The sequence below is a fragment of the Oncorhynchus gorbuscha genome, linkage group LG07 (assembly GCF_021184085.1).
Source record: "Oncorhynchus gorbuscha isolate QuinsamMale2020 ecotype Even-year linkage group LG07, OgorEven_v1.0, whole genome shotgun sequence".
In the NCBI taxonomy this organism is placed as follows: Eukaryota; Metazoa; Chordata; class Actinopteri; order Salmoniformes; family Salmonidae; genus Oncorhynchus; species Oncorhynchus gorbuscha.
The window spans coordinates 6,019,720-6,042,977 of NC_060179.1; the positions used below are offsets into that span (position 1 = coordinate 6,019,720).

At 44.5% G+C, this 23,258-nt stretch overlaps 1 protein-coding gene across 5 annotated transcripts in view; it reads left to right on the forward strand.

Annotated features, from left to right (window-relative positions):
- Positions 1–23,258, forward strand: part of LOC124039454 (nuclear receptor coactivator 2-like) — a 178,395-nt gene that overhangs the window by 69,774 nt on the left and 85,363 nt on the right. For all 5 annotated transcript variants that reach the window (XR_006839574.1, XM_046355441.1, XM_046355440.1 and 2 more), the window contains 2 exons: positions 5,253–5,425; positions 18,457–18,560. Coding sequence is in view for 4 of the 5 variants with exons in the window: in XM_046355441.1 (XP_046211397.1) it covers positions 5,253–5,425; positions 18,457–18,560 (277 nt within the window). In the remaining variant the exon portion in view is untranslated. The remainder of the gene's footprint in view (positions 1–5,252; positions 5,426–18,456; positions 18,561–23,258) is intronic.

The window sequence follows — 23,258 nt, forward strand, 5'->3', positions numbered from 1 at the left end:
TATACTATACTAAATGTTACTATACTCTACTATACTATACTACACTCTACTGTACTAAACTCTACTATACTCTACTATACTGAACTATATTATATGGAACTCTACTATACTAAACTCTACTATACTGAACTATATTATATGGAACTCTACTATACTAAACTCTAAACTTTACTCTACTATACTAAACTTTACTATACTCTACTCTACTATACTGAACTATACTATACGAAACTAAATGGAACTCTACTTTACCATACTAAACTCTGCTATACTAAACTAAATGGAACTCTACTCTACCATACTAAACTCTACTATACTAAACTAAATGGAACTCTGCTATACTAAACTAAATGGAACTATACTATGCTAAACTAAATGGAACTCTACTATACTAAACTAAATGGAACTCAACTATACTAAACTAAATGGAACTCTACTTTACCGTACTATACTCTACTATACTAAACTAAATGGAACTCTACCATACTAAACTCTACTATACTAAATGGAACTCTACTATACTAAACTAAATGGAACTCTGCTATACTAAACTAAATGGAACTCTACTCTACCATACTAAACTCTACTATACTTAACTAAATGGAACTCTACCATACTAAACTCTACTAAACTAAATGGAACTCTACTATACTAAACTAAATGGAACTCTACTCTACCATCCTAAACTCTACTATACTAAACTAAATGGAACTCTACCATACTAAACTCTACTAAACTAAATGGAACTCTACTATACTAAACTAAATGGAACTCTACTCTACCATCCTAAACTCTACTATACTAAACTAAATGGAACTCTGCTATACTAAACTAAATGGAACTCTACTTTACCATACTAAACTCTACTATACTAAACTAAATGGAACTCTACCATACTAAACTCTACTATACTAAACTAAATGGAACTCTACCATACTAAACTCTACTATACTAAACTAAATGGAACTCTACCATACTAAACTCTACTAAACTAAACTAAATGGAACTCTACTATACTAAACTAAATGGAACTCTACCATACTAAACTCTACTATACTAAACTAAATGGAACTCTGCTATACTAAACTAAATGGAACTATACTATGCTAAACTAAATGGAACTCTACTATACTAAACTAAATGGAACTCTACTATACTAAACTAAATGGAACTCTACTTTACCGTACTATACTCTACTATACTAAACTAAATGGAACTCTACCATACTAAACTCTACTATATTAAATGGAACTCTACTATACTAAACTAAATGGAACTCTGCTATACTAAACTAAATGGAACTCTACTCTACCATCCTAAACTCTACTATACTAAACTAAATGGAACTCTACCATACTAAACTCTACTAAACTAAATGGAACTCTACTATACTAAACTAAATGGAACTCTACTCTACCATCCTAAACTCTACTATACTAAACTAAATGGAACTCTGCTATACTAAACTAAATGGAACTCTACCATACTAAACTCCACTATACTAAACTAAATGGAACTCTACTCTACCATACTAAACTCTACTATACTAAATTAAATGGAACTCTACTCTACCATACTAAACTCTGCTATACTAAACTAAATGGAACTCTACCATACTAAACTCTGCTATACTAAACTAAATGGAACTCTACCATACTAAACTCTACTATACTAAACTAAATGGAACTCTACTATACTAAACTAAATGGAACTCTACTATACTAAACTAAATGGAACTCTACCATACTAACCTCTACTAAACTAAATGGAACTCTGCTATACTAAACTAAATGGAACTCTACCATACTAAACTCCACTATACTAAACTAAATGGAACTCTACTCTACCATACTAAACTCTACTATACTAAATTAAATGGAACTCTACTCTACCATACTAAACTCTGCTATACTAAACTAAATGGAACTCTACCATACTAAACTCTGCTATACTAAACTAAATGGAACTCTACCATACTAAACTCTACTATACTAAACTAAATGGAACTCTACTATACTAAACTAAATGGAACTCTACTATACTAAACTAAATGGAACTCTACCATACTAGCCTCTACTAAACTAAATGGAACTCTACTATACCATACTAAACTCTACTATACTAAACTAAATGGAACTCTGCTTTACCATACTAAACTCTACTATACTAAACTAAATGGAACTCTACTACACCATACTAAACTCTACTATACTAAATGGAACTATACTCTACCATACTAAACCCTACTATACTAAATGGAACTCTACTTTACCATACTAAACTCTACTATACTAAATGGAACTCTACTTTACCGTACTATACTCTACTATACTAAATGGAACTATACTCTACCATACTAAACTCTACTATACTAAACTAAATGGAACTCTGCTATACTAAACTAAATGGAACTCTGCTATACTAAACTAAATGGAACTCTACTCTACCATACCAAACTCTACTATACTAAACTAAATGGAACTCTACTCTACCGTACCAAACTCTACTATACTAAACTAAATGGAACTCTGCTATACTAAACTAAATGGAACTCTACTCTACCATACTAAACTCTGGTATACTAAACTAAATGGAACTCTACTCTACCATACCAAACTCTACTAAACTACTTTGCTCTTATTCTAACGTTCTATAGGCAACTCAAACACTAGAGTCTACACAGTACCTTCAGGATTCTATAGGCCTGTTAGTGGAGTTATAAACTACTTAGGCTTATGATAACTTTATGTAAGAGGCCAGACCTGATTATTTAACTAAACGTACAGTTAAATAAGGCTGACATGGCTGACCGCCTGGCTGACTCGGCTGACCGATTGGCTGGCTGACCGATTGGCTGGCTGACCGATTTGCTGGCTGACCGATTGGCTGGTTGGCTGATCATGATTATGATGGTTGCCAACCCTATAGTTCTGTCATGATTATAACTCTGGTACGACACCTGTCACCGGTCTACTGCTTCCTAATTATTGGTGTATGAATCAGGTGCTACCGGTTCATCAAGGCACAGACAAACAGACTCCTAAACAGCTTCTATCCCCTCACAACTAATGCTCTCCCTCACACCTACACTGCTGCTAAAATGATTATTGATTAGTTTATTTCCGCCACTACACTTCTGCTAAAATTATTATTGATTAGTTTATTACTTTCACTCCACTGCTGTTTGCTGATTTTAGTTACCATTATAATCTATCCATTTATCCTGCTTCTGGTCACACTTACTCCTGTTTACATACACAGTGCATTCAGAACGTATTCAGACCCATTGACTTATTGCACATTTTTGTTAAATTACAGCCTTATTCTAAAATTTAAATAGTTTTTTTCCCCCTCATCAATTTACACACAATAATGACAAATAATTTTTTTTTTTGCAAATGTATAAACAAAAACAATCCAGATATATATCAAATGTTTACATAAGTATTCAGACCCTTTACTCAGTACTTTGTTGAAGCACCTTTGGCAGCGATGACAGTCTCAAGTCTTCCTGGGTGTGACCCTACAAGCTTTGCACACCTGTATTCGGGGAGGTTCTCCCATTCTTCTCTGCAGATCCTCTCAAACTCTGTCAGGTTGGATGGGGAGCATCGCTGCACAGCCATTTTCAGGTCTCTCCAGAGATGCTTGATCAGGTTCAAGACTGGCTCTGGCTGGGCCATTCAAGGACATTCAGTGACTTTTCCCGAAGCCACTCCTGCGTTGTCCTGGCTGTGTGCTTAGGGTCGTTGTCCTGTTGAAAGGGCTGAGGTCATGAGTGCTCTGGAGCAGGTTTTCATCAAGGATTTCTCTGTAGTTACTCTCTGACTAGTCTGACTAGTCTCCCAGTCCCTGCTGCAGAAAACATCCCCACAGCATGATGCTGCCACCACCATGCTTCATCGTAGTGATGCTGCCATCACCATGCTTCATCGTAGTGATGCTGCCATCACCATGCTTCATGGTAGTGATGCTGCCATCACCATGCTTCATGGTAGTGATGCTGCCATCACCATGCTTCATGGTAGTGATGCTGCCATCACCATGCTTCATGGTAGTGATGCTGCCACCACCATGCTTCATCGTAGTGATGCTGCCACCACCATGCTTCATCGTAGTGATGCTGCCACCACCATGCTTCATCGTAGTGATGCTGCCACCACCATGCTTCATCGTAGTGATGCTGCCACCACCATGCTTCATGGTAGTGATGCTGTCACCACCATGCTTCATGGTAGTGATGCTGCCACCACCATGCTTCATCGTAGTGATGCTGCCACCACCATGCTTCATCGTAGTGATGCTGCCACCACCATGCTTCATCGTAGTGATGCTGCCACCATCATGCTTCATCGTAGGGATGGTGGCAGGTTTCCTCCAGACCTGACTCTTGGCAATTAGGCCAAGGAGTTCAATCTTGCTTTCATCAGACCAGACAATCTTTCTTCTCATGGTCTGAGTCCATTAGGTGCCTTTTGGCAAACTCCAAGCTGTTCTCATGTACCTTTTTTTACTACAGTTAACACCTTGGACAGCTAAGCACAGTTCTATCAGTTTGAACAGAGTCAGGAATGTGAAGCTAATGCTCTACTTTCTCTCTCTACATGTCTCCCTCTTTCTGTCTGTCTGACTCTCTGTATTTCTCCTGTCTGTCTGTCTGTCTTTCTAACCGCCTCCCTCTCTTGGTCTCTCTATATCTGTCCCTACCTCTGCCTTGTCTCCCTGTCTCATGCTGCCCCCCCCTCCCTGTCTCATGCTGCCCCCCCCCCCCCCCTCCCTGTCTCATGCTGTCCCCCCACCCCCCTGTCTCATGCTGCCCCCCCCCCCTCCCTGTCTCATGCTGCCCCCCCCCCTCCCTGTCTCATGCTGCCCCCCACCCTCCCTGTCTCATGCTGCCCCCCCCCCCCCCACCCTCCCTGTCTCATGCTGCCCCCCCCCTCCCTGTCCCATGCTGCCCCCCCCACCCTCCCTGTCTCATGCTGCCCCCACCCTCCCTGTCTCATGCTGCCCCCCTCCCTCCCTGTCTCATGCTGCTCCCCCCTCCCTGTCTCATGCTGCCCCCCCCCCTCCCTGTCTCATGCTGTCTCATGCCCCCCCCCCTCCCTGTCTCATGCTGAAACCGTGAGCATGAGAACCCCCCCCTGTCTCATGCCCCCCCTCCCTGTCTCATGCTGCCCCCCTCCCTTCCTGTCTCATGCTGCCCCCCCCTTCCTGTCTCATGCTGCCCCCCCCCACCCTCCATGTCTCCTCAGCCCCAAACAAAGCATAGAGAAGAGAAACCGTGAGCATGAGAACAAGTACATTGAGGAGCTGGCCGAGCTGATCTTCGCCAACTTCAACGACATTGATAACTTCAACGTCAAGCCTGACAAATGTGCTGTCCTGAAGGAGACTGTCAAACAGATACGACAGATCAAGGAGCAAGGTACAATACACTGGTACAACACTACAATACACTGGTACAACACTACAATACACTGGTACAACACTACAATACACTGGTACAACACTACAATACACTGGTACAACACTACAATACACTGGTACAACACTACAATACACTGGTACAACACTACAATACACTGGTACAACACTACAATACACTGGTACAACACTACAATACACTGGTACAACACTACAATACACTGGTACAATACACTGGTACAGCACTACAATACACTGGTACAGCACTACAATACACTGGTACAGCACTACAATACACTGCACTACAATAAAATACAATACACTGGTGCAGCACTACACTACACTGCACTACAATACACTACACTACACTACAATACACTACACTACAATACACTGCTACAATACACTGCACTACACTGGTACAATACACTACACTGCACTACAATACACTGCACTGTAATACACTACAATACACTGGTACAATACACTGCACTACAATACACTATAATACACTGGTAAAATACACTACACTGCAATACACTACACTGCACTACAATACACTGCGCTACAATACACTATAATACACTGGTACAATACACTACAATACACTACACTACACTACACTACAATACACTACAATACACTACAGTACACTGGTACAATACACTACACTGCACTACAATATACTACACTGCACTACAATACACTGCGCTACAATACACTGCGCTACAATACACTGCGCTACAATACACTGCGCTACAATACACTGCGCTACAATACAATACACTGGTACAATACACTACACTGCACTACAATACACTACACTGCACTACAATGCACTGCACTACAATACACTTTTCTTATATAGGCCTATGAATGAGCTCAAATATGCATATAGGAAGTGCAGTCCATTTCCTTGTGTTAGACTTTGAAACAACATCCACAATGACCATGTTTTACACTCAGCTTCTGTTGTTGAACTTCTTTCTTCAAATTGACCAATCACAGTGAGGTGAGTTTTAAAAGCCTGATTCTGTTTTGGTGACTTGTGTTGTGATTTTCAATGCATTTATATTGATGTCAGAGTGGTTAGAGGGACAGTAGAGCCCTGAGTACCAGGCCATTAGGACGTGATGGAGGGACAATAGAGCCCCGAGTACCAGGCCATTAGGACCTGATGGAGGGACAGTAGAGCCCTGAGTACCAGACCATTAGGACCTGATGGAGGGACAGTAGAGCCCTGAGTACCAGGCCATAAGGACCTGATGGAGGGACAATAGAGCCCTGAGTACCAGGCCATTAGGACCTGATGGAGGGACAATAGAGCCCTGAGTACCAGACCATTAGGACGTGATGGAGGGACAATAGAGCCCTGAGTACCAGGCCATTAGGACCTGATGGAGGGACAGTAGAGCCCTGAGTACCAGACCATTAGGACCTGATGGAGGGACAGTAGAGCCCTGAGTACCAGGCCATAAGGACCTGATGGAGGGACAATGGAGCCCTGAGTACCAGGCCATTAGGACCTGATGGAGGGACAATAGAGCCCTGAGTACCAGACCATTAGGACGTGATGGAGGGACAATAGAGCCCTGAGTACCAGGCCATTAGGACCTGATGGAGGGACAGTAGAGCCCTGAGTACCAGACCATTAGGACCTGATGGAGGGACAGTAGAGCCCTGAGTACCAGGCCATAAGGACCTGATGGAGGGACAATAGAGCCCTGAGTACCAGGCCATTATGACCTGATGGAGGGACAATAGAGCCCTGAGTACAAGACCATTAGGACCAGATGGAGGGACAATAGAGCCCTGAGTACCAGGCCATTAGGACCTGATGGAGGGACAATAGAGCCCTGAGTACCAGGCCATTAGGACCTGATGGAGGGACAATAGAGCCCTGAGTACCAGGCCATAAGGACCTGATGGAGGGACAATAGAGCCCTGAGTACCAGGCCATAAGGACCTGATGGAGGGACAATAGAGCCCTGAGTACCAGGCCATTAGGACCTGATGGAGGGACAATAGAGCCCTGAGTACCAGGCCATTAGGACCTGATGGAGGGACAATAGAGCCCTGAGTACCAGGCAGATGGAGGGACTATTAGGACCTGATGGAGGGACAATAGAGCCCTGAGTACCAGGCCATAAGGACCTGATGGAGGGACAATAGAGCCCTGAGTACCAGGCCATAAGGACCTGATGGAGGGACAATAGAGCCCTGAGGTCGAAGGAATTGTCCGTAGACAAAACATTTCTACAGCATTTGAAGGTCCCCAAGAACACAGTGGCCTCCATCATTCTTAAATGAAAGCAGTTTGGAACCACCAAGACTCTTCCTAGAGCTGGCCGTCCGGCCAAACTGAGTAATCAGAGGAGAAGGGCCTTGGTCAGGTAGGTGACCAAGAACCCAATGGTCACTCTGAAAGCGCTGCAGAGTTCCTCTGTGGAGATGGGAGAACCTGCCGAAGGACAACAATTTCTGCAGCACTCCACCAACCAGGCCTTTATGTTAGAGTGGCCAGATTGAAGGACACATGACAGCCCGCTTGGAGTTTGCCAGAAGACACCTAAAGGACTCTCACACCATGAGAACCAAGATTGTCTGGTCTGATGAATCCAAGATGGAACTGTTTGGCCTGAAGGCCAAGCGTCACGTTTGGAGGAAACCTAGCACCATCCCTACGGTGAAGCATGGTGGTGGCAGAATCATGCTGTGGGGAGGTTTTTCTGGGAGACTAGTCAGGAACGAGGGAAAGATGAACGGAGCAAAGTACAGAGAGATCATTGATGAAAACCTGTTCCAGAGCGCTCTGGACCTCAGACTGGGGTGAAAATTCACCTTCCAACAGGACAACAACCCTAAGCACACAGCCAAGACAACGCAGGAGTGGCTTTGGGACGAATCTCTGAATGTCCTTTAGTGAGTAATGATGTACTTATTGCAGCGCTGTGCTGGTTTACCGAAGTCTGCTGGTCCTGCACCAGACCTGCTGCATCAACGTGTGTCATGCAGGACGGAGGACGCTGCTTCTCACATCGTGTGTCATGCAGGACGGAGGATGCTTGCTTCTCATCGTCGACTCTTTCTCCTCTGTTTTCACACAGTGGAAAATAGAAATGTGTGTGCTGCCAGCATTACTAGTGCCTCACGATTCCTCTTCTCTTCCTCTCATCCTTCTCTTCCTTTACTCTTCCTCTCCTCTTTCTTTCCTCCTCTTCTCTCCTCCTCTTCCTCCTCCTTCTCCCTCTCCTCTTCCTTTCCTGCTCTCTCCTTCTTTGTTCCCTAGCTCCTCCTCACAGACCCAGCCCTAGCTCCTCCTCACAGACCCGGCCCTAGCTCCTCCTCACAGACCCGGCCCTAGCTCCTCCTCACAGACACGGCCCTAGCTCCTCCTCACAGACACGGCCCTAGCTCTTCCTCACAGACACGGCCCTAGCTCTTCCTCACAGACACGGCCCTAGCTCCTCCTCACAGACACGGCCCTAGCTCCTCCTCACAGACACGGCCCTAGCTCCTCCTCACAGACACGGCCCTAGCTCCTCCTCACAGACACGGCCCTAGCTCCTCCTCACAGACACGGCCCTAGCTCCTCCTCACAGACACACTAGCTCCTCCTCACAGCTCCTCCTCACAGACACGGCCCTAGCTCCTCCTCACAGACACGGCCCTAGCTCCTCCTCACAGACACGGCCCTAGCTCCTCCTCACAGACACGGCCCTAGCTCCTCCTCACAGACACGGCCCTAGCTCCTCCTCACAGACACGGCCCTAGCTCCTCCTCACAGACACGGCCCTAGCTCCTCCTCACAGACACGGCCCTAGCTCCTCCTCACAGACACGGCCCTAGCTCCTCCTCACAGACACGGCCCTAGCTCCTCCTCACAGACAGCCCTAGCTCCTCCTCACAGACACGGCCCTAGCTCCTCCTCACAGACACGGCCCTAGCTCCTCCTCACAGACACGGCCCTAGCTCCTCCTCACAGACACGGCCCTAGCTCCTCCTCACAGACACGGCCCTAGCTCCTCCTCACAGACACGGCCCTAGCTCCTCCTCACAGACACGGCCCTAGCTCCTCCTCACAGACACGGCCCTAGCTCCTCCTCACAGACACGGCCCTAGCTCCTCCTCACAGACACGGCCCTAGCTCCTCCTCACAGACACGGCCCTAGCTCCTCCTCACAGACACGGCCCTAGCTCCTCCTCACAGACACGGCCCTAGCTCCTCCTCACAGACACGGCCCTAGCTCCTCCTCACAGACACGGCCCTAGCTCCTCCTCACAGACACGGCCCTAGCTCCTCCTCACAGACACGGCCCTAGCTCCTCCTCACAGACACGGCCCTAGCTCCTCCTCACAGACACGGCCCAGCTCCTCCTCACAGACACGGCCCTAGCTCCTCCTCACAGACACGGCCCTAGCTCCTCCTCACAGACACGGCCCTAGCTCCTCCTCACAGACACGGCCCTAGCTCCTCCTCACAGACACGGCCCTAGCTCCTCCTCACAGACACGGCCCTAGCTCCTCCTCACAGACACGGCCCTAGCTCCTCCTCACAGACACGGCCCTAGCTCCTCCTCACAGACACGGCCCTAGCTCCTCCTCACAGACACGGCCCTAGCTCCTCCTCACAGACACGGCCCTAGCTCCTCCTCACAGACACGGCCTAGCTCCTCCTCACAGACACGGCCCTAGCTCCTCCTCACAGACACGGCCCTAGCTCCTCCTCACAGACACGGCCCTAGCTCCTCCTCACAGACACGGCCCTAGCTCCTCCTCACAGACACGGCCCTAGCTCCTCCTCACAGACACGGCCCTAGCTCCTCCTCACAGACACGGCCCTAGCTCCTCCTCCTCACAGACACGGCCCTAGCTCCTCCTCACAGACACGGCCCTAGCTCCTCCTCACAGACACGGCCCTAGCTCCTCCTCACAGACACGGCCCTAGCTCCTCCTCACAGACACGGCCCTAGCTCCTCCTCACAGACACGGCCCTAGCTCCTCCTCACAGACACGGCCCTAGCTCCTCCTCACAGACACGGCCCTAGCTCCTCCTCACAGACACGGCCCTAGCTCCTCCTCACAGACACGGCCCTAGCTCCTCCTCACAGACACGGCCCTAGCTCCTCCTCACAGACACGGCCCTAGCTCCTCCTCACAGACACTCATCTTTAGAAATAGAGCAGACTGTGCTCTGAACATAAGGGGTCTCTGCATGCATATAGAGGTAGGGCCTTATCAACTGTTCTGCCTTACTATTATTCAACCATGCTGGTCATTTATGAACATTTGAACATCTTGGCCACGTTCTGTTATAATCTCCACCCAGCACAGCCAGAAGAGGACTGGCCACCCCACATATGCTCTCTCTAATTCTCTCTTTCTTTCTCTCTCTCGGAGGACCTGAGCCCTAGGACCGTACCCCAGGACTACCTGACATGATGGCTCCTTGCTGTCCCCAGTCCACCTCACTGTGCTGCTGCTCCAGTTTCAACTGTTCTGCCTTATTATTATTTGACCATGCTGGTCATTTATGAACATTTGAACATCTTGGTCATGTTCTGTTATAATCTCTACCCGGCACAGCCAGAAGAGGACTGGCCACCCCACATAGCCCGGTTCCTCTCTAGGTTTCTTCCTAGGTTTTGGCCTTTCTAGGGAGTTTTTCCTAGCCACCGTGCTTTTACACCTGCATTGTTTGCTGTTTGGGGTTTTAGGCTGGGCTTCTGTACAGCACTTTGAGATATCAGCTGATGTACGAAGGGCTATATAAATAAATTTGATTTGATTTGATTTGATTTGATATTAACCCTATCACTGACTGGAGGAGATATAAAGGATCCTACACTGTCTGTAGATATGAATTACACTGACTCTTCACTTATAAACTATATACTGTAGATAGGAATTACAGACTCTTCACCTATAAACTATATACTGTAGATGAATTACACAGACTCTTCACCTATAAACTATATACTGTAGAGAGGAATTACAGACTCTTCACCTATAAACTATATACTGTAGATATGACCGATTCTCTCCACTTTATAATCATTTATATAGCCACTTTTATAATTTTTTATTATATTTACATTTTTACCTCTTTTTCTCCCCAATTTCACGGTATCCAATTGGTAGTTACAGTCTTGTCTCATCGTTGCAACTCCCATAGGGACTCGGGAGAGGCGAAGGTCAAGAACCGTGCGTCCTCCGAAACACGACCCATCCAAGCCGGCACTGCTTCTTGACACAACGCCCACTTACCCCGGCAGCCAGCCGCACCAACGTGTCAGAGGAAACACCGTACACCTGGCGACCGTGTCAGCTTGCACTGCGCCCGGCCCGCCACAGGAGTTGCTAGTGAGCGATGGGACAAGGACATCCCTGCCGGGCAAACCCTCCCCTAACCCGGATGAAGCCGAGCCAATTGTGCACCGTTTCATTGGTCTCCCGGTCGCGGCCGGCTGTGACAGAGCCTGGACTCGAACCCAGAATCTCTGGTGGCACAGCTAGCACTGCGATGCAGTGCCTGAGACCACTGTACTGCGATGCAGATCCTTAGACCACTGCACCACTCGGGCTGCGTTATAAAGGCACCTGTAATAAAAGTTGTATTAAAGTGAGGCTAATGCTCATCTATTAACAGTACAGAGGTATGGCCTTATCTAATACTGTCAGTACAGAGGTATGGCCTTATCTAATACTGTCAGTACAGAGGTATGGCCTTATCTAATACTGTCAGTACAGAGGTATGGCCTTATCTAATACTGTCAGTACAGAGGTAGGGCCTTATCTAATACTGTCAGTACAGAGGTAGGGCCTTATCTAATACTGTCAGTACAGAGGTATGGCCTTATCTAATACTGTCAGTACAGAGGTATGGCCTTATCTAATACTGTCAGTACAGTACAGAGGTATGGCCTTATCTAATACTGTCAGTACAGTACAGAGGTATGGCCTTATCTAATACTGTCAGTACAGTACAGAGGTATGGCCTTATCTAATACTGTCACTACAGTACAGTGGTATGGCCTTATCTAATACTGTCAGTACAGTACAGTGGTATGGCCTTATCTAATACTGTCACTACAGTACAGTGGTATGGCCTTATCTAATACTGTCACTACAGTACAGTGGTATGGCCTTATAACTCCACTATTGTGGCTAATCCTTATTGTGGCAGGCTTGACATAGATGCATCCGACCACCATTAATCAAATAAGGACTGTATTATAAATTAGGGTTATTTTAGATGATGACACCTAGCTATATATATGCCCCCGCACATTGACTCTGTACCAGTACCCCTGTATATAGCCTCCACATTGACTCTGTACCGTAATACCCTGTATATAGTCTCCACATTGACTCTGTACCGGTACCCCCTGTATATAGTCTCCACATTGACTCTGTACTGGTACACCCTGTATATAGCCTCCACATTGACTCTGTACCGTAATACCCTGTATATAGCCTCCACATTGACTCTGTACTGGTACCCCCTGTATATAGTCTCCACATTGACTCTGTACCGTAATACCCTGTATATAACCTCCACATTGACTCTGTACTGTAATACCCTGTATATAACCTCCACATTGACTCTGTACCGTAATACCCTGTATATAGCCTCCACATTGACTCTGTACTGTAATACCCTGTATATAGCCTCCACATTGACTCTGTACTGTAATACCCTGTATACAGCCTCCACATTGACTCTGTACTGTAATACCCTGTATACAGCCTCCACATTGACTCTGTACTGTAATACCCTGTATATAGCCTCCACATTGACTCTGTACCGTAATACCCTGTATATAGCCTCCACATTGACTCTGTACCGTAATACCCTGTATATAACCTCCACATTGACTCTGTACTGTGATACCCTGTATATAACCTCCACATTGACTCTGTACCGGTACCCCCTGTATATAGCCTCCACATTGACTCTGTACCAGTACCCCCTGTATATAGCCTCCACATTGACTCTGTACGATGCAGTACCCCTGTATATAACCTCCACATTGACTCACCGTAATACCCTGTATATAGCCTCCACATTGACTCTGTACCAGTACCCCTGTATATAGCCTCCACATTGACTCTGTATTAAATATAGCCTCCACATTGACTCATCTACCCCCTGTATATAGCCTACATTGACTCTGTACCGTAATGGCCTGTATATAGTCTCCACATTGACTCTGTACCGTAATACCCTGTATATAACCTCCACATTGACTCTGTACCGTAATACCCTGTATATAACCTCCACATTGACTCTGTACCGTAATACCCTGTATATAACCTCCACATTGATCTAATACCCTGTATATAACCTCCACATTGACTCTGTACCGTAATACCCTGTATATCTACATTGACTCTGTCAGTACATAGCCTCCACATTGACTCTGTACTGTAATACCCTGTATATAACCTCCACATTGACTCTGTACTGTAATACCCTGTATATAACCTCCACATTGACTCTGTACAGTACATAGCCTATTGACTCTTATCTAATACTGTATATAGCCTCCACATTGACTCTGTACCGTATACCCTGTATATAGCCTCCACATTGACTCTGTACCGTGATACCCTGTATATAGCCTCCACATTGACTCTGTACCGTAATACCCTGTATATAGCCTCCACATTGACTCTGTACTGTGATACCCTGTATATAGCCTCCACATTGACTCTGTACTGTGATACCCTGTATATAGCCTCCACATTGACTCTGTACTGTGATACCCTGTATATAGCCTCCACATTGACTCTGTACTGTGATACCCTGTTATAACCTCCACATTGACTCTGTACTGTGATAGTATAGCCTCCACATTGACTCTGTACTGTGATACCCTGTATATAGCCTCATTGACTCTGTACTGTGATACCCTGTATACAGCCTCCACATTGACTCTGTATGTGATACCCTGTATATCTCCACATTGACTCTGTACTGTGATACCCTGTATATAGCCTCCACATTGACTCTGTACTGTGATCCCTGTATATAGCCTCCACATTGACTCTGTACTGTGATACCCTGTATATAGCCTCCACATTGACTCTGTACTGTGATACCCTGTATATAGCCTCCACATTGACTCTGTACTGTGATACCCTGTATATAACCTCCACATTGACTCTGTACCGTGATACCCTGTATATAGCCTCCACATTGACTCTGTACCGTAATACCCTGTATACAGCCTCCACATTGACTCTGTACTGTAATACCCTGTATATAGCCTCCACATTGACTCTGTACTGTAATACCCTGTATATAGCCTCCACATTGACTCTGTACCGGTACCCCCTGTATATAGCCTCCACATTGACTCTGTACTCTGATACCCTGTATATAGCCTCCACATTGACTCTGTACTGTAATCTGTATATAACCTCCACATTGACTCTGTACTGTGATATTATAACCTCCACATTGACTCTGTACTGTGATACCCTGTATATAGCCTCCACATTGACTCTGTACTGTAATACCCTGTATATAGCCTCCACATTGACTCTGTATAATACCCTGTATATAGCCTCCACATTGACTCTGTACCGTAATACCCTGTATATAGCCTCCACATTGACTCTGTACCGTAATACCCTGTATATAGCCTCCACATTGACTCTGTACCGTAATACCCTGTATATAGCCTCCACATTGACTCTGTACCGTAATACCCTGTATATAGCCTCCACATTGACTCTGTACCGTAATACCCTGTATATAGCCTCCACATTGACTCTGTACCGTAATACCCTGTATATAGCCTCCACATTGACTCTGTACCGTAATACCCTGTATATAGCCTCCACATTGACTCTGTACCGTAATACCCTGTATATAGCCTCCACATTGACTCTGCACTGTGATACCCTGTATATAGCCTCCACATTGACTCTGTACCGTAATACCCTGTATATAGCCTCCACATTGACTCTGTACCGTAATACCCTGTATATAGCCTCCACATTGACTCTGTACCGTAATACCCTGTATATAGTCTCCACATTGACTCTGTACCGTAATACCCTGTATATAGCTTCGCTACTGTTATTTTACTGTTGCTCTTTTAACTATTTGTTGTTCTAATTTAAATGCAGTTTTCAAGAAAAATAAGTGTTAAACCTGTTAGGGATGATGTGAATTTTCGCCGCTTTTGTTAAAAATCGCGCAACATTTCAAAGTCCTGCTACTCATGCCAGGAATATAGTATATGCATATGATAAGTATGTGTTTATAGAAAACACTCTGAAGTCTCTAAAACTGGTTAAATCGTGTCTGTGGCTATAACATAACGTGTTTAGGAGTAAAAATCCCTGGGAAAACTGTTCACCAAAAACACAAAAAAAATATTAATCCGCCAGTCAATGTATTGTTTAAGGCGAGAGAAAATAGATGAGGATCCGATTTCAATCCCTACAGCTTCCACACGATGTCGCCAGTACTGGCATTTCATGGCTGGTTTATCCTTGGTGAGATGACGTATAGGCACTTCCTGTCTTGGGGCGCACCGCAGGATGTTATGAAAGTGAAAACATGGACGATGATTTCATGATTTCGAATACACATCGCCCCGTGATCAATCTGATAGATTATTAACGTTTATTAATACCTAAAGTTGGTTTAGAAATGTAGTTTGAAGTGATTTGTAAAAGTTTATAGGCAACTTTTGTAATTTTAAAAAGTGACGTTGCGTCTTGTAAAGGGGAATTTTCCTGGATCAGACCGGCCTTCATAAAATTACATTTTGTCTATACAATGATGGATTTAATCGGGAAAAAGACCCAATTGTGATGTTTATGGGATATATAGGAGTGCCAACAAAGAAGCTCGTCAAAGGTAATGAATGTTTTATATTTTATTTCTGCGTTTTGTGTAGCGCCGGCTACCGCAAAATCTTTTGTTTAGGTGTCGTTCAGGTATTTTGGGGGGTGCATGCTATCAGATAATAGCTTCTCATGCTTTCGCCGAAAAGCATTTTACAAATCTGGTGGCTAGATTCACAATGAGTGTAGCTTTAATTCAGTACCTTGCATGTGTGTTTTAATGAAAGTTTGAGTTTTATCGAAAACTATAAGTGGCGCTCTGAAATTTCCGCTGATTGATGTTCCTGCACAGGAACTCAATTCCGCATCATCCCATAGAGGTTATTAAGGGCTTGTAAGTAAGCATTTCACTGTAAGGTTGTATTCGGCGCATATGACAAATACAATTTGATTTGATTCTGTCGGTACAGTGGTATGGTCTTGCTGATATAATACTGCCCGTGGTGTGGTCTTACTGATATAATACTGCCAGTGCAGTGGTATGGTCTTACTGATATACTACTGTCGGTGCAGTGGTATGGTCTTACTGATATAATACTGCCAGTGCAATGGTATGGTCTTACTGATATAATACTGTCGGTGCAGTGGTATGGTCTTACTGATATACTACTGTCGGTGCAGTGGTATGGTCTTACTGATATACTACTGTCGGTGCAGTGGTATGGTCTTACTGATATACTACTGTCGGTGCAGTGGTATGGTCTTACTGATATACTACTGTCGGTGCAGTGGTATGGTCTTACTGATATAATACTGTTGGTACAGTGGTATGGTCATTGTAACCTCAAAGAAACTCCACTTTGAACTTTGTTGCAGCATCACTAAAGGCAGCCTATTTCCTACATAGTGCACAACTTTTGACCAGCTCCCTATGGGTTTCCCTATGGGCCCTGGTCAAAAGTTGTGCACTATATAGGGAATAGGGTGGTATTTAGGGCCCTGGTCAAATTTAGTGCACTATATAGGGAGTAGTGTGGTATTTGGGGCACATATTGTGTGATGTTGCCTATTTACACGGAGTGTCCCAAACAGTAAGAACACCTTCCTAATATTGAGTTGTACCCCTTTTTGCCCTCAGAACAGATTCAATTTGTCAAGGCATGGACTCTACAAGTTGTCAAAAGTATTTCCAAAATGATTGCTAGTCCATGTTGACTCCAATGCTTCCTACAGTTGTCAAGTTGGACCAAACCCAGCAGCGTTGCAGTTCTTGACACAAACCGGTGCGCTTGGCACCTACTACCATACCCCGTTCAAAGGCACTTAAATATTTTGTCTTGCCCATTCACCCTCTGAATGGTACATGTACACAATCCATGTCTCAGTTGTCTCTAGGCTTAAAAATCATTCTTAAACCTGTCTCCAACCCTTCATCTGACACTGATTTTGAAGTGGAGATCATTAAGGGATCATAGCATTCACCTGGATTCAGTTGGTCAGTATATGTCATGGAAATGTTCCTAATGTTTTGCATACTCAGTGTTTTGTAATGAAGGATTTGAGGGTGAATGTCTCTAAGGTCTGGTTTGTTAATGGGATCACATAGCATACATTAGGACTCATTTGACACGAATTAGATGGTTGTATAAGAGATGGATTGGAGAAAGATTAGTGTTGGAGAGATTACTGCTGTTCATCTCTTTTATGAAACAGTGAAACGGAGGAAGGAAGGAAGTTTAGGAAGCTCAAGGAACAACTTGGGGGATCCAAATTAACTTCTTGTTGTCTACGTCCCAAATGGCTCCCTTTTCCCTTGGTAGTGCACTACTTTTAACGCCCTTGTCCAAAGTACTGCATTATATAGGGACTAGGGCGGCAGGTAACCTAGCTGTTAGAGTGTTTGGGCCAGTAACCGAAAGGTCACTGATTCAAATACCCGAGCTGACAAAGTAAAAAAATGCCCTTGAGCAAGGCACTTAACCGTCATGTTCTCCATCTTCTCTGCGTAATACAATTGCCGACACTGTAAAACAGCACATTTCAATGCGCCTGTCTGGTGTGTGACGGTGCTTTAAAAAAAATAATACAAATAACGGTGCCGTTTGACTCCTCCTGTCTACGTTGTCTGCTCAGTTCAACGACCTGTCTGTTGATGGAGCTGTGACTTCCCCATGTTAGGTAAAAGGGGAAGACAGTAAGACGTTTGATTGGTTGTCTTTCCCACAGAGAAAGCAGCCGCGGCCAATGAGGAGGAGGTACAGAAGGCGGATGTGTCGTCGACGGGCCAAAGCATCATCGACAAGGATGCTCTCGGACCAATGATGCTGGAGGTGAGTCTGAGTGATGTTGCTACTCTTTGGATAATTAGTCTACGCTTTATCTAGCTAACAAGGCACTGTGCTTTACCAACTGAGCTACAGAGGATCTAGCTAGCTAACAAGGTGCCGTGTTCTACTGAGCTACAGAGGATCTAGCTAGCTAACAAGGTGCCATGTTCTTCTGAGCTACAGAGGATCTAGCTAGCTAACAAGGCACCGTGCTCTACCAACTGAGCTACAGAGGATTTATCTAGCTAACAAGGCACCGTGCTCTACCAACTGAGCTACAGAGGATCTAGCTATCTAACAAGGTGCCGTGTTCTACTGAGCTACAGAGGATCTAGCTAGCTAACAAGGTACAGTGTTCTACTGAGCTACAGAGTATCTAGCTAGCTAACAAGGTACCGTGTTCTTCTGAGCTACAGAGGATCTAGTTAGCTAACAAGGCACCGTGCTCTACCAACTGAGCTACAGAGGATCTAGCTAGCTAACAAGGTGCCGTGTTCTACTGAGCTACAGAGGATCTGGCTAGCTAACAAGGTACCCTGCTCTACTGAGCTACAGAGGATCTAGCTAGCTAACAAGGTACCGTGTTCTACTGAGCTACAGAGAGTCTAGCTAGCTAACTAGGTGCCATGTTCTACTGAGCTACAGAGGATCTAGCTAGCTAACAAGGCACGTGTTCTTCTGAGCTACAGAGGATCTAGCTAGCTAACTAGGTGCCATGTTCTACTGAGCTACAGAGGATCTAGCTAGCTAACAAGGCACTGTGTTCGTCTGAGCTACAGAGGATCTAGATAGCTAACTAGGTGCCATGTTCTACTGAGCTACAGAGGATCTAGCTAGCTAACTAGGCACTGTGTTCGTCTGAGCTACAGAGGATCTAGCTAGCTAACTAGGTGCCATGTTCTACTGAGCTACAGAGGATCTAGCTAGCTAACTAGGCACTGTGTTCGTCTGAGCTACAGAGGATCTAGCTAGCTAACTAGGTGCCATGTTCTACTGAGCTACAGAGGATCTAGCTAGCTAACAAGGCACTGTGTTCGTCTGAGCTACAGAGGATCTAGCTAGCTAACAAGGCACTGTGTTCGTCTGAGCTACAGAGGATCTAGCTAGCTAACTAGGTGCCATGTTCTACTGAGCTACAGAGGATCTAGCTAGCTAACAAGGCACTGTGTTCGTCTGAGCTACAGAGGATCTAGATAGCTAACTAGGTGCCATGTTCTACTGAGCTACAGAGGATCTAGCTAGCTAACTAGGCACTGTGTTCGTCTGAGCTACAGAGGATCTAGCTAGCTAACTAGGTGCCATGTTCTACTGAGCTACAGAGGATCTAGCTAGCTAACTAGGCACTGTGTTCGTCTGAGCTACAGAGGATCTAGCTAGCTAACTAGGTGCCATGTTCTACTGAGCTACAGAGGATCTAGCTAGCTAACAAGGCACTGTGTTCGTCTGAGCTACAGAGGATCTAGATAGACCGAGATTTGGTTAATTACAGTGCTTTGCAAGAGTATTCACCCCCCTTAACATTTTTCCTATTTTAATGCATTATAACCTGCAATTTTAATATATTTTTGTTTCGATTTCATGTAAAGGACATACACAAAATAGTCCAAATTGAAGTGAAATGAACAAAAAACATTTCAAAAGAAATGACAAAATTTGAAACTTAAAATGTGTGGGTGCATATGTATTCACCCCCTTTGCTATGAAACCCCTAAATAAGATATGGTGCAACCAATTACCTTCAGAAGTCACATAATTAGTTAAATAAAGTCCACCGGTGTGTCACATGATCTGTCACATGATCTCAGTATATATACACCTGTTCTGAAAGGCCACACAGTCTTAACAAGGGGCACCACCAAGCAAGCGGCACCATGAAGACCAAGGAGCTCTCCAAAAAGGTCAGGGACAAAGTTGTAGAAAAGTACAGATCAGGGTTGGGTTATAAAAAAATACCAGAAACTTTTGACATCCCACTGAGCACCATTAAATCCATTAATAAAAAATTGAAAGAATATGGCACCACAACAAATCTGCCAAGAGATGACCGCCCACCAAAACTCACAGACCAGGCAAGAATGGCATTAATCAGAGAGGCAACAAAGAGACCAAAGATAACCCTGAAGGAGCTGCAAAGCTCCACGGCTGAGATTGGAGTATCTGTCCATATGACCACTTGAAGCCGTTCACTCCACAGAGCTGGGCTTTGCGGAAGAGTAGCCAGAAAAAGCCATTGCTTAAAGAAAAAAAGAATCAAACACATTTGGTGTTCGTCAAAAGGCATTTGGGAGACTCTCCAAACATATGGAAGAAGGTACTCTGGTCAGATGAGATTAAAGTTGAGCATTTTGGCCATCAAGAAAAACATTATGTCTGGCACAAACCCACCACTTCTCATCATCCAAAGAATGCCATCCCCACAGTGAAGCATGGTGGTGGTAGCATGCTTTGGGGATGTTTTTCATTGGCAGGGACTGGGAAACTGGTCAGATTTTGAAGGAATAATGGATGGCACTAAATACAGGGAAATTCTTGAGGGAAACCTGTTTGTCGTCCAGAGATTTGAGCCTGGAACAGAGGTCACCTTCCAGCAGGACAATGACCCTAAGCATACTGCTAAAGCAACACTCAAGTGGTTTAAGGGGAAACATTTTAATGTCTTGGAATGTCCTAGTCAAAGCCCAGACCTCAATCCAATTGAGAATCTGTGGTATGACTTCAAGATTGCTGTACCCCAGCAGAACCGAACCAATTTGAAGGAGCTGGAGCAGCTTTGCCTTGAAGAATGGGCAAAACTCCCAGTGACTAGATGTGCCAAGCTTATAGAGACATACCCCAAGAGACTTGCAGCTGTAATTGCTGCAAAGGTGGCTCTACAACATATTGATTTTGGGGGGGTGAATAGTTATGCACGTTCAGGTTTTCCGTTTTTTTTGTCTTAGTTCTCGTTTGTTTCACCATAAATATTTTGCATCTTCAAAGTGTGTATGTGGTGTAAATCAAATTATACAAACCTCCCAAAAAATATATATTTTAATTCCAGGTTGTAAGGCAACAAAATTGTAAAAATGCCAAGAGGGGTGGTAGGCTTATAGCTCATCTATTCGTTTGCCCATCTATCACTGAAACATTTAGCAGGCTATAATGTAGTGTAAATCAAGTGTATGACTATTATTTGTCGTTGATAGCATACGGGCGACTCTAAAATCATTGATCAGAGACATTTAACAGGCTATAATGTGGTCTAAATCACTGATCAGAAACATTTAACAGGCTATAATGTGGTCTAAATCACTGATCAGAAACATTTAACAGGCTATAATGTAGTGTAAATCAAGTGTAGGACTATTTGTCGTTGATTGCATACGGGCTACTCTAAATGCCTGCGGATTGCATATGGACTACTCTAAAAGCCTGTGGATTGCATACGGGCTACTCTAAATGCCTGCGGATTGCATACGGGCTACTCTAAATGCCTGCGGATTGCATACGGGCTACTCTAAATGCCTGCGGATTGCATACGGGCTACTCTAAATGCCTGCGGATTGCATACGGGCTACTCTAAATGCCTGCGGATTGCATACGGGCTACTCTAAAGGCCTGCGGATTGCATACGGGCGACTCTAAATGCCTGGTTTGCATACGGGCTACTCTAAATGCCTGCAGAGGTTGTGAAATATATAAACATGAAACTTGCATGCTATTGATAATATAGAATGATATTATTTTTCTACCGGTATCACGATGAAGATACTTTATTATTTAGAAAATACATATTATTATTTTTGTAATGTTTCTTAGGAGCTGCCTAAATGAATAATACCTGTCTTTGTGACGCTGGAAATATCTACTGACATCTACTTAAACTTTCCGGCATGTGCACGGGAGATGTAAACAGTTTTCTCTCGGCAAGAATGTGATAATATATTGAGTTCTTAAAACATTCTTTGATGAAAAAAATAAAAAAAATAGAATGTGATAATATATTGAGTTCTTAAAACATTATTTGATTTAAAAAATAGAATGTGATAATATATTGAGTTCTTAAAACATTCTTTGATTTAAAAAATAGAATGTGATAATATATTGAGTTCTTAAAACATTCTTTGATGAAAAAAAATCAAAAATAGAATGTGATAATATATTGAGTTCTTAAAACATTCTTTGATTAAAAAATTTAAAAAATAGAATGTGATAATATATTGGACTGTATAAATTGAGTTCTTTACAGCAAGACAGTGAATCCTATGTGAAAGAGGTGTAAAGTCGGGGTTTAAACTGTCCTTGTTTGTCTGGTCAGACTAGCCCACACTGCAGCGAGAGCACAGCTTGAACCTGCAGATGGGTCCGAGTGCACCTGGGTGTTTCTCCTGCCGATGGCCTTTGTCTACAGAGCGTTGGTTAGAGAGCTAACAGAGTCCCTACTCAGAGAGAGAGAGAGAGAGTAGGTGGGAATCGCTGGCACCCTGTTCGTCCCTCCGTCTGCCTGCTTGACAGATGGGGAAAGGGAGAGAGGGAGAGAGAAAGAGAGGAGGCTATATTTAGCATTGAGTTGCATGTGGATTCAGTGGTGGCAGGCAGACCTCCAGAGCTATAAATATTACCCTGACATTACACATCTCTCAGTGAACAGAGGAAGGAGAGAGAGGGTGTAAGGGAGGGGAGGAGGCTGAATGGACTGATTCATCCTGCAGGCAGCGAAGG